The 13,228-nt window shown below is 32.8% G+C and overlaps 1 protein-coding gene across 2 annotated transcripts; it reads left to right on the top strand.

Annotated features, from left to right (window-relative positions):
* Positions 1 to 8,658: 8,658 nt before the first annotated feature.
* Positions 8,659 to 12,846, top strand: LOC107829604 (uncharacterized). 2 transcript variants are annotated; one of them, XM_016657055.2, is made up of 4 exons: positions 8,659 to 8,990; positions 10,815 to 11,309; positions 12,086 to 12,232; positions 12,501 to 12,846. In XM_016657055.2, exons 1-4 carry the CDS (start codon positions 8,886 to 8,888, stop codon positions 12,591 to 12,593), a joined length of 840 nt encoding a protein of 279 aa, XP_016512541.1. In that variant the 5' UTR covers positions 8,659 to 8,885; the 3' UTR covers positions 12,594 to 12,846. The 2 variants fall into 2 exon arrangements, with proteins under 2 accessions (XP_016512541.1, XP_075104714.1); XM_075248613.1 differs by lacking the exon at positions 8,659 to 8,990 and adding an exon at positions 10,023 to 10,563.
* Positions 12,847 to 13,228: the final 382 nt, after the last annotated feature.

Here is a 13,228-nt window from a genome sequence, read left to right as displayed (position 1 = left end):
GATTTAATTATCATATATATTAGCCAGAATCTATTACAATTTCTTGTTTATGTGACAACAGAAAGATGCTTACGTGAATTAGTCAAAATCCATGCAATAAGAGTATAACCATTAAATCACATGATTCTTTAGAGAATAGTTGAACCAAAAGAATAACAACTTGAAGATTACATATTCAAATGCTAGTTAAATATTCAATTGTAACCTCTGGTGCTCCAATTTTGATAAACATGATTTTTCGATACCGGTGTTTATGAGCTTTAGCAGGCAGCAAGGTATATTAGTTAAAGTGCTCGCAAATTGACTCAGAAAATAGTATTAGAAGAAAAGAAAATAAGAGAGAAAAATTAATCTAAATAACCGCTCACCTAAATGCCTAAATCGGAAACAATCAACAGATGTATAATATATTTTAACCGCATATAATTAGTATATAATACATTTATACCAATTAGGAAAAACAAATAATAAATCCGATTGGCGATTTGCATAATCCCAAGAGAGAAAATCAATCATTTAATCTCGTGATGCTTAGATCCACTTTGGTACACCATCACCAACATTATTGCATTTAGCTAAGTTATAAATATCCTTCCTACAATGTGGATGCACAACTCACGTGAACAAGGGTGATATATTACCACTAATGGTAATCAACTACTTATGGTATCCCCACAATAATGGTACACCAAATCATAACTCTAACTTAGTCACGTTCTCGGCCACTATTCAAATACTTCACTACCAAACTTTCTTGGTCCAATAACTTATTTTATAACTATAGAAAGCACAAAAGACCTATTTTAAAAATTAAATCTTATTGCTTTATTGAATTCACACCTAGTTATTTATTTATTCATTGCATTGGCACTTATCCTAACATATGAAGCCAAGACATTTCAACGAGCTTTATCACTTGTTTGTCTAGCACTAGTAGAATAAAAGGACGAAAGTTTTCGTCCACAAGCTCTGGAGAGTGCTTCACGCTTGTTTTGGAATCGCTTGGACTTTAGTAAGGTCCAAATGACTGTATCAAGAATTGTGGTAGAGGGGTAAGTATTCTTTAATTCTTAACTAAAAGTCTCATATTCAAGCCGTAGTTATAGAGTCGTCTCTGTTAGGGAGCATTTTACCCCAATATAAGATTTTCTGACACAGATATAAATTTAATTGAGCCTTAATGCTGGTATCGAACACCGAAATAGAACCAAAAAAAAATGTCCAAACGACTACTATTTACTCCACAAAAGGTCCACTGATCTATAATAAGAAAAGGGTTTGGTGCATTCATCAGTACTCTCCATATATAAACAATAAAATATGCATTGAGTTACATTTAAATTATTAAGCATATCATAAAAATGGGGACAATTACATCATAAATGATGTTGATGTTCCTTTTTGTAAATTTTCTCCTCATGACCACTATTTGTTTTTCATGCCCATGAGGCCATGACTACCCTTCTTTGATCATCTTTATTTTTTAACAGTAGTGTTCGTATCAATTTATACGTATCAATTTATGCATACTCATTTATTTAATAAGTACTTACTAGTTCTTGTTAGACTACATATTCTAGTAATTTTGTTCATTAAAATTTAGACTGATAAAAGAAAACTACCTATTAATATCTTTTGTCAGTTCGACTAGAATAATATATATGATTTCCTTTGAGATTTACCTTTGTCACGTATTCCTTTTATGTGATTTTGAATATTATAAGGACTGCATTTACTCTAAACTTCCCATAAGTGGCCCTATTGTTTTTAAGCCTGCATTGATATTTGTCATTTGGATAGCAAATCGTTGAAAAAGGAAATTTAAGAAAAATCCTTAATTTACCAAGTTGTTGAAAGCAAAATAATCTACTTATATGGAGAAAAAATAAACAAATTACTTATATTACAGTGAAATAAATAGAAATAAGCATTTTATATTACATTAGAGTAATTAGCAAGTAATCAATATATGTTTACCCGTAAACGATACAATTAAATTTGTAACATAGTTTATAAACACATTGATTAAATTGATCCGATAAAATAAAATAACAAAATGCAAACAGAATAAATAAGGATAATTGAAGAAGATACAAGCTTAGGCTTTCAAAATGTTCCCGCCGTGACCAAGAGTAATTGGAAGATCTTGACAACACTTATATAAATCTTAAGAGAATAAGAGAAAAAAAATTTGTGTTTTGCTATTAGTATTTCATGATGTCGCACAATAGAATGAAAGCCTCTATTTATACTGGAGTTATGTAGTGTATGATCTACAAATTATACCCCCTTAATTACCAATATTAATAAAAGGTAATTAAAAGACGATAAAGAATAATAAACGGTAATAAAGCCTAATAAAGGCTACTAAAGGCCGGAGGAATCTTGGGATCTTCTATAACGTTTCTATAACAGTCATATCTTGAATTACTTTTTATCCGGTCACAGGTTTGTATCTGGTGTCATCTTGGTTGAGTCACAACCGACTGGTCATCCTTAACACATGTCGCTTCCTAAGCTACCCAACTCTTGAGATCGGTTTTTACCGTATACAGATAGTCCCTCTACTTTTCGGTTACTCAGTGTAATGTGATCAGAAAATGAAAGATTTTATCCTTTTCACCCTCGTTACTGCCTCATTAAAAGTCTTGCCGGAAAAAATCCAATCAAAACAAAAACCGGATGAAGGAAAAAAGAGTGCAGAACTTAGGGATTCAGATGACAACTTCACCACCTATTATTCTTTTATCGATGACCGATTGGTGTCAAAGAAGTACTACCATCACGGAAAGCTTGATATCGAGTTTTTAGTGTTTACCCGAAACTTTTTTATCTTTGAATTTTGTCTCTTATGTTTTTAGTTGTACTCTAAAACTTTTCTTTGAATTTTGACTCTTTGGTTATTAGGTGTACCCGAAAACTTTTCTTTGAGTTATGACTCTTGGATTTTTAGTTGTACCCAAAATTTTTTTAACCTTATAGCTTTAGATACCGAAGATGATCAGGAATGGTGTACCTCTGGTTTTGAAAAAGTTCGAGAATTTAATGCATCCGATTAACTTTACGACTGGAAAACAAGGCATCCGGCCTTTATCCATTTGATTGGACGACTTTATAAGAGAGGGTCCTTATGTTTATGATGCTTGTGAAGAGGACGTCTCATGTTCATCTGAGCACAATTGTTCAGATTCATAATCCTTATTTGGTTTTAAATGTGAGCAAAAAATGATTTCGTTCATTCAGACATATACGAGAATGTTTTAGAATGTGCAAGTTTTGCTTTATTCCATTCCTTAAACGCACACAAGTGTTTATAACTTTGTATATACGACAGTTTACAGAAAATGAACAAAAACTCATTGCAAGAGAATTGCGATAGGGATGACATTTATTAGGTATAACAGGTTCTTGATTCTGATTCCTTCTATGTATTTTTTCTTCCCACGAGACTGATCGAGCAGTCCTCGGTCTTTTATCAGGCAATCCCCAGTCCTTTTTCTATTTATTCCGGAGCCAATTTGGGCTATCTCTAGTATCTTGTACGAACTTTTCCGGAGCCATCTTTAGATACTTGCGGTACTTATTGGTTGCGGTTTTTGGTTATCTGATGCAACAATCCCCAGCGTTTGTACACATTACTAGTTATTTTTGGGTGACTCATTGTGGGAATGTTCCTGCCTCCTGTCAATCCGTGATACTAATCGATATGGTTCAAACCGGTGTCTGGAATACCTCCGATGAAAGTTTAGTTGACCTTGATTCCAGGATGTAGAAGATTTTGATATAATTATCTGATCATCTTCTACGCGGATCTTTAACTCGTACCTATTATGAACATCTGCCCACGTTATTTCTTTAAATTCCAAAAAACTCTACTTCCTTGAGGCATCAAAGCTTGAGAGATTGAGGCTCTTGGTAAATGCTTATGCTTCCCATTTATCCGATATTATCGGTAACAGCATGCGTTCCTTTTGGAACTTTATCACGAACTCTCGTAATAACTCTAAGTCTCTTAGAGTGATTATAAAAATATTTGCTTTCCTGACTTGAACTTTTCTCGCTTCAGCATGAGCTTTAATAAAAGAATCTGCAAGCATTTCAAAAGAATCAATTGAGTGTTCAGTTAAAAGTGAGTACCATGTTAAATCCCCTTTTGTTAGGTTTTCGTCAAATTTCTTTAACAATATTAAATCGATCTTATATGGAGCCAAATCCTTTCCTTTCACTACTGTAGTGTGAGTTGTAATGGTTACTGGGATCCGATGTTCCATCATATTTTGGAATATCCGGCATCTTGAATCTCTTTGTGATCAACTCTAGAGCTACACTCTGTTTGAATGATAATTGAATATATTTTCTTTTATCCGATCCCTTTAGGATCGGAGGTGCTCCCAGAATATGATCTATCCGAGCATTAAACTCCTTAGCATTTTGATCCATTCGAGCATTTATGTTTCTCATATACCTCATGAGTTCAGCTTTGAAAAGATCATCTACATTGTTCTCATTTCCATATCCATTGTATACTTCATTCGCTTGGTTGTAGTTTGATCTAAACTCTTCTCATGAAGCAATGTTTCCGGTTCCTGGGATTGCTTGACTTATTGGCATGCCAAAAGGGACTCGAACTCCACCGTTTGAAGTATTTGAAGTCCCTGATATTGCTTGTTGAAGTTCAATCATTATCCGGTCATGTCTTGAGAAATGGTTCATAATTTCTCGTTGTTGTGCTCTCAACACTTTCACGGTATCAACCACCGGCTCATCATCCATATCATTAGGGGTATGACTTCTCTCATGTCGAGTTTTTCTTTCTACCTGATTATGAGTTGATTTATTCGCATCGAGATGAGTTTCACTCGTTGAACCATCCTGTTGATTTTCATCACGGAGATTGTCCACGGTCTCGTCATTGTTGTTTATTCCAACATTGAGCGAGTTGTTGACATCACTGGGTGCCATAACTGTTTTATGCTTACAATCAGAAAAGTTCCAAAGTATGTTAGTAAAAAATAAACATAATACCATAATTGTCTAAGTCCTACGGTGGACGCCAAACTATTTACCAATAAAACGGTACAATTGGATTTGTAACGTAGTTTATAGACATGTACATTAAATTCACCCGATAAAATAAAATTACAAAGTGCAAACATAGTAAATAAGGATAATTGACGAAGAGACAAGCCTGAGCGTTTAGAATGTTCTCACCGGGACCAAGAATAATTTGAAGATCTTGATAACACTTGTATAAAGTTTAAGGGAATGAGAGAAAGAAAATTAGTCTTTTCCTATTAGTATTTCTTGATGTCTCACAATAAAATGAAAGTCTCTATTTATACTAGAGCTATGGGGTGTATGATATACAAATTATGCCCCCTTAATTATTAATATTAATATTAATAAAAGGTGATAAAGAATAGTAAAAGTTAATAAAGTCTAATAAAGGCCGGAGAAATCTTGGGGTCTTTTGTAACGTTTCTATAATAGTCATATCTTGAATTGCTTCTTATCCGGTCATCGGTTTGTATCTGGTGTCACCTTGGTTGAGTCACTGCAGATTGATCCTCCTTGACACGTGTGTAGGTATTTCCACAAGAACTCACAAAAGGACCCATTAAGTCAATACCCCACACATCAAAGATATCAATCTCCAAAATAGTAGTGAGAGGTATTTTTTCCCAAGTCACCCAACTCTTGAGAACGTTTTTTACCGTATACGATATCAAATATAATACAATTTCTTTTTACGAAATAAAATTTTCGATTTCAATTTTTTTGTTTTGGTAAAGATACTACTCTCTTTGTTCTATTTTATAAAATAATACTTTTGGTATGTTACAATAAGAATAACACTTTTTATAGTTGAAAATTCTTTAACTCTAAATTATTATTTTTGCACGCTCTTATAATTATAATAACTAGTCTTAGGTACGTGCGTTGCGCGTGCACCCATATTAATAAAATTAATTTTTAAAACAATAACATTTAAAATTTGTAATTGAGTTATAAAATAAAACTTAATAAAAATAAAGTCCCTAACTTTGGATCCATTTAGTTAATTTTATCAGTTCTTATCGTATATATTTTTAGTTTTATTCTTTCATATTTAATTTTTTGTCATGGAAAATAAATTCAATATGAGGATTCACGATATTTAAATTCAAAATAAAACTTCTTTGTGCTAGCGGATATTATTATTTTTATTTTCTTAGTCTTACTCAATCGAACGATCGGAATTGGTCAATTTGAAAAAAGAAAAGTTTCCTAAGAAATCGAGAGAACATAACAATAATGAACAATTGTAAATATTAAATAGAAGAAATAGTCCATCTAATAGAGTGTTAATGATTGAAGAACTTATTTTGTGGGAATAAAAAAAATTCAAAATGATTGAATAAAATTCAGTGTAGAAAGAAAATCTCAAAATAATTAAATAATATTCAATAATAATAGAAGATGAAAAGAAATAGTAGTAGTAATAATAATAATAATAATAATAATAATAATAATAATAATAATAATAATTAGTTGATAACTTACGTCCAACATATTTTAATCTGTCTCATCCTTATTCTCTCGGACATAAATTATTCACCTTGAATTTTAAGTTAAAAATAAGTGGATTTCAAACTTTTAAACATTAGGTAGAATTAATCAAAAATACCACAATTTTGAAATCATTCAAAACTATAAATCTCGTTAAATTTTAAAATGCACATCAATACCTCTTAATTCTTTTCGAGAACACCTTTTTTTTAATAGAATTATGCAACTTTTTTTTTTTTTTTACTTTTTATAAAAAAATAAAATGAATATTACTGATATTGTGTCTCTTTGTTTTTCCTCTTAAATTTATTCTTTCTTTCATTCCTCTTTATGAAAATATGAAATTTTTGTTAGATAATTGAAAGAAGAATAATTAGAATTCATAAAAAAAATATACTTTATTAATAAAGGCAAGGTCACTGAAGTAATATATACTTTATGAATTATTTTTTTGTCGAGTCTTTTCAGAGTTCATGTTTTCAAGAATGAAACTTTTTCTTTCTATTAAATCATTACAAACTACAGAGTAATTAGTTCATCCGTAACTTGGGTTTCTGTATTTAGTTTCTTAGGCTTATTATATTTTTATGTTGTCTTCTATGTATAACGTTTTATTCTAGGGCTATAGCTTCTTTACTCTCTCTCTCTCTCTCTCTCTCTCTCTCTCTCTCTCTCTCTCTCTCTCTCTCTCTCTCTCTCTCTCTCTCTCTCTCTCTCTCTCTCTCTCTCTCTCTCTCTCTCTTAATTCTTCTAGACACCTCTTACATATTTCAAATAAGAAAAGATCTAATAACTAAAATTTTAGTTGATTACAAAGTCCTAATTAAATGATTATTTTTTAAATATTATTAAATGACTGATCCTAAATATTAGGGACTTAATTAAACGATTATTTATAAATAGTAAGAAAATAATAAAATGACTATTTTGTTTAGTGTGAAGTTTATTTTTAGAGGGATAAAAAAGACGAACGACATTTTGCTAAATACTTTCGTGATTTTAATATATTATAGAATATTAAAAAAAATTCCTTTATTTTTAAAAACTCCTTATCCCGAAATCCGCCATGTACATTGAAACAAAGTACTATGTAGAGGTATGCTAGCTGCATTACTACGAGTTTGTCACTGAAACACTACCACAATGCAGTGTTTGTTACTCAAATAATGCCTTTTTGTCGTTACTCCTTGTGTTATTATTTTTTTCGAATTTTTTTGTGTGTTGAAGTTATATTGAAAATAGTATTTTTACCTTTACAAGGTATAGGTAAGGTATCTATACACACTAACTTCTCCATACCTCACTTACGAGATTTTACTGGATTTTTGCTGCGGTTATAGATAATGAAAACCTCAAGTAAATAAGATCTCGTTTTGGCCATTGATGTTGGCAACTTTTTTTCAATTGTTTTTTGAAAATATTGTTTGTTCATAGATTATGATTAGTTTTTGAAAAACAATTCAAATCTTTTTTCAAGTTCCCAAAATCTAGTTTAGGGTAATTTTTGGGTGAATTTTTTTCTTCTACTCACAAAATTTTATATTTTTTTCTAACAAAATGCATATTCAAACACAATTTCAACTTTCAAAATTTATTTTTAAAAACTATTTCAAAAATTATTTTTTCAAGAATCTATGTCTAAATGCTAGCTAAATGTTATGACTAAAAATCTCAAAGAAACAATTTGTAAATAAACTAATCTAAATTACCAATCTATTATAATAGCTAATAAATTGTTCGGTAACTAGCATTTATTCTTCTGTCGTCCTAGTTTCATTCACATGTATTTTGTCTGTATATATATACGATCTTTATAGTACAGTAATTTGTATAGTGGTAAATAAAAGATTTGTCATGTGGGACATTAGGGAAATCAAGTCATGTGGTAGCTAATTTGTATAGACTTGCCAGAGATTAACCTACCTATTTAATCTGTCAATTCTGTTATATTTTTATCGAATTTAATTCATCAACTTGGACTTAAACCTAGAAAATGACTTTTTATAGGTACTAGCTTTTGGTATAATTACATCATTAAAATATTGCCTTAGAAAATAAAAACTCTTTTTTTAATTGCTAAAATTCTTTTTCTTGAATGAAGACTCCAAGAACCAGCCAAAATCAGATTCTTTATTTTTCAACCCCTCTTTTTACACTCTCTTCTCTCTCTTTCAATACGGCTGTTTCTGTTTCGGCTGTGTTAGTACTGCTTTTGTTTTTAGCTCTGTTTTTGACACCTATAAAATGCCCCTCTGCTTCATTGAACTATCTCCTTCCTCATTCTATTGACACATAGGAAGAAGAGGGGCGACTTGTTGTGTAAAAGAGAAAAAAAAATGTATGCAGAGACTGGGCTAATGTTCCCTTATTTTCAGACTTTCCCTTCTGAAGTTCAACAATTTGAAGACTTCTGTTCCTCTCAGGAACCTAATGCTTCAATGGTAGTTAAAACCCTTTTTTCTATTTGTTTTTGTTGTTTGGCATCTTTCTGATTTAATTAAAATGCAAAAAGATTTGAACTTTGAAATGTGAGATGATGTAGACTTTAGGGTTAGTGGGTTTTCATTCTTGGCTTTTCAAGTGGGGTGCTAAATTAGGGTTACTGATTTTAAGTGTTGTGTCAAGTGTATTTATTGTTTGTCTGAACTCTGAAGTCTTTTAGGTGAAATCATGGTCTTTAGAGTCCAAATCCCTCCAACTGTGTCTTGTTCTTTTTGTGGGGTTTAAGTTTTCTGCCTAAGTTTCATTTTCTTTACTAGTAATTTGTGAAATGAAGGATAAAGAACCAATTTTTCTTCCCCTTTTTAGTTTCTTTCTAAGTAATTGGAGAAATGAAAGACAAAGAACCAATCTTTTTATGCTAATTTCTTCCCCTTTTCACTTGATTGTCTTTACTAAATAGTTGAGTGTAACTCTCCTTTCCAAACAGGAAAAGATGAATTGTTGCTTAGAAGTATATAATATGATGTCTTATGGTGGTATGTAGAGTATAAATGGAAAGCATGTGAGTTCATGACATGTGCTAGATCTGTAAGTTGAACAAAGAGAAAGAAGGCAGAATATCAAAATCATGAGTTGCCGTGTTCATTATTCTCTTTACCTTCATATATAAAAAAAACATAAGTGGCCACGAGTTACTTCCCATGTGTTTCCCTTTCTGATTCTTCATTTTCCTTTTTTGGCGGCCAAGTTGTCGTTAAGGCCTCACTTTTCACCCCACATAAAGAGTTGAAATATTGAAAAAGTTGGAAAAGAAGGAAAAAGAGAAAAGCAAAAGTTAAGTTTCACCTTTGTTATTTAGAGGATAGGGCGTTCTGTTTGGTTGGTGTCTTGATTCTCTGAAGAGGGAGGACAACATTGCGGAAACTTTCATTTGGGAGCTTAAAGGTTAAAGTTAGTAACTTTCAGAAGGTAGGAAGAGAACCTAGTTGATCTCAGCGCACTATTAAAATAAGTTCTTTTTACATGGAAATATATCGAATTCATGGTTGATTCGGTCTGATCTTATCTTTGCTTGAAATGTACAAATGACAATATCTGATTCTCTTGTCATTAGTTGTTGGTGTTGTTCTTTTCCAGGTTTGTTTAACTTAAAGGACATTATCTAGTTTCCACTATCTGTATGAATGTGCTCTCTATCCCTCTCAATCTTTCACTTTTTTCCTTCTCGGGGTGTGTGCATGCTGAATTACTTAGAAAGCTGTTTGGTTCTTCTCCTCCACCTCTTATTTACTTTATATACATAACAGAGATTAAACAAGGCCTGCCATTATCTATCGCTGTTCGTCACAAGAATCCTTTTGTGTTGTTTTTTCTTTTAATAAGACAAGAATCTTTGCACTTTATTTTATCAGAAGTTCCTGATGGTGAGCTTTGAGCAAATCACTCTGGTACCATATGATTGACGAGATATGAAAGCTCATGCGGTTTATTTTTGTGCTTCTGCCATGACATAAATATCGAGTCCCTTTGATTTGCTATAAAGTGATGGTGTGTGGTACTAACATATCTCAGGTTTGAGTGATCTTGAAAGTTTGATAGCATTTGAGTAATGATTTATCACTTTCTGGTCTACTTCTTTATTGCTATTGCTCAGTGTATTTAGTTAAACTCCTCACCGTGAAGCATCAAATTATGACATTTAACGTTGTGTTGAGTTTGGTTCTGTGCTAGATTTACGTGTTCAGACCAGATCTTATGAAGCGTTTTGTTTGTCACTTTTATAAAGCATTGATTTTGAATTCTCATGTTGGTAATCTCGACAGGGATCCATCATATCAGAATATGACCTCGGGGGAGAAGGGGATCTCTTTAAAGCTCCACAATCAATTATTGAAGAACCATTGATGGGCCTTGATCCTATGACTGCTGCTATTTCAATGATTTCTTGTGCCGAAGATACCATCTCGCCGCAAGGACTCAAAGTTTCGGATCTAGAAACATCGTTTGAGAATGAACAACTCCTGAGTGAAGTTTTCTATGAATGCAAAAAAGACCTATTTGACAAAGATGCAATTGATATACCCTTCGCTGAACTTTTGGACATGAAAACTCCTATCGTGAAGGCCGACGAAAACCTGACTGCAGATGAGAACTTGGTTTCTCAAGGATCTTTCCAGAAAAGTATTAGTTCAGAGTCTTTAACCTCCATGGAGTGGATACATGGGGCTCCAATGAGGCCCAATTTTATAGATTTTGGTGGAATGGACTTTGGAGCTGTTTATGGTATGCGAAGAGCTTACAGTGAAGGAGACATAAAGGTCAATTTTTAAGTACTCTAATGTGTTGTTTCAATTATGATTGGTTTGTGTTCCACCTATCTTTCATTTTATCTTTTTTTTTTCTTTCTGAAAAACTTAGAAATAATATTCTTTATTCTTTAAACAATGAATATCCCTTTTCTTTCTTGCTCGGTTGGCCTGATATCTATGTTTTCTTGTTAACGTCGAGTCAGAGATGAAGGAAAGATCTTAAAGTCAATCTTTTACATCAGGGAAGTATTGATTTTATGATCTAGAGTCATTAACTGAATTTTGAGAGTATTTTGAGAGTAAAAACAAGATAGTTGGAAGATCCATGTTTTAGTAATATGAAACTTCCTCTAGTAATATTATAAAGAGGGTATTGAATTCAATGAGATTCTCAATTCTCCTGAAAAAGATAATGGACTAAGTGAACTGGTTAATCAGAGGCCTTTTAAGTCAAACTAGTGAATTCCACCGTTTATTGATGCTGTTATCTGGTTATCACTATTTTCTCCTTGATCACTTCCTCTATATAGTCTTTTTCTGTCATTGTAGACGTATTGTTAGCTTGGGAGGATGTGCAAAATCTAGGGATAAGGCAAGTACTTATTCACCTCGCCTCTATTTGTAGCGAGTGGCTGAGAACCATAGGTGTCACTGGTTTGTACGCCTTTGATTGAGTCGCCTGCATTTGTTGGTTCTCTATGAAGTACCAGCCGTGAAATATATAGATGTTTTTGGCTTATTCAAGAGAAAGAGGCTCGGCCACTGATACTGAGTTTTTACTGCAGACTCTGGGTAATGGCAACATAAATCTGATCCATTCTCCGCTGGGTCAACCACAAATTGTCGGAGGTTCCACTTCTGAAATTCGCAAGGAAAAGCTTTCCAGATATCGGAGCAAGAAGAATAAAAGGAATTTTGGCAGAAAAATCAAGGTATTATTGAAAAACTCTTGTATGTTTAATTATGTCATTTAGCTTGGTGTTGCACTTCCAAACCTTAGAAAGTGAAATCGAATGGAAACGATCCAACTGTTCATGAAATATTAGTACTAGGTAAGAAGAGGGACTACTAGAGCTTCTCTCTGTTTTTGAGCAACTCTGTGTCTGCAGTCATTTGGTTGTAGAGAAGCAAAGGTGAAATGACTCGTGCGGCTGTTTTGTCGGCAATAGACTCACAGTATTTCTGTTGTGTGTTTTGCAGTATGCTTGCAGGAAGGCATTGGCTGATAGTCAACCAAGGATCCGTGGAAGGTTTGCCAAGACCGAAGAAAGCGACACATCAAAGAAGCATTAACAGTTTTAACTGTCTCAGAGTTGGAAGAATTATAGTAAGGTAGTAATGGAAAGTATTCACTGGTTATATTAGCTGATGATATAATAGCAAATGGAAGCTAGCTTTAGAATAGGATCTGCTCAAATAAGCTGGGGATCCATCCATCCAAAAACTTGCAAGTTTGTTAGGGGCAATAATCTTTGTAGATTAGACAAACCAACTAGTGTTGTATATAGTGTTTGTTAAATGTTAAATAAAACTCTGTAACTTGCTATGTTCCGCGGTTCAGCTTCAGACGGCTGCACACCATATTTCAATTATTGATCACCGTACGATTGAGGGGTGGCTCAGGCTATTCTGTATCTTCCCTGCCCAACGCAATAATTATCACTAGTTCGTTATGCGAATCATCTCCCTTTTACACCCATTTGAATCTGTTTCATTTCATAATTCAAAATTTACCTTCTTTTAACATTACACTAGAAGTGATCCATATTTTTAATTCGCTTTCTCACCCAAGAAAAGAAAATTTAAAATAAGAAATCCTTGATCATCTAGCATTCCGGTACTTATTTTATTTTTTTGGGGTTGGTGGGGAGGGGATCCGTCTTCAATCTTATTCGACGATAAAGCCCATTGTCTATGGCTAGCTCGAC

The sequence above is a fragment of the Nicotiana tabacum genome, unplaced genomic scaffold, assembly GCF_000715075.1.
Source record: "Nicotiana tabacum cultivar K326 unplaced genomic scaffold, ASM71507v2 Un00002, whole genome shotgun sequence".
NCBI classification, from domain to species: domain Eukaryota; kingdom Viridiplantae; phylum Streptophyta; class Magnoliopsida; order Solanales; family Solanaceae; genus Nicotiana; species Nicotiana tabacum.
Note: the sequence above shows the minus strand (reverse complement) of the source record. Positions and strands in the feature narration are given on the sequence as shown.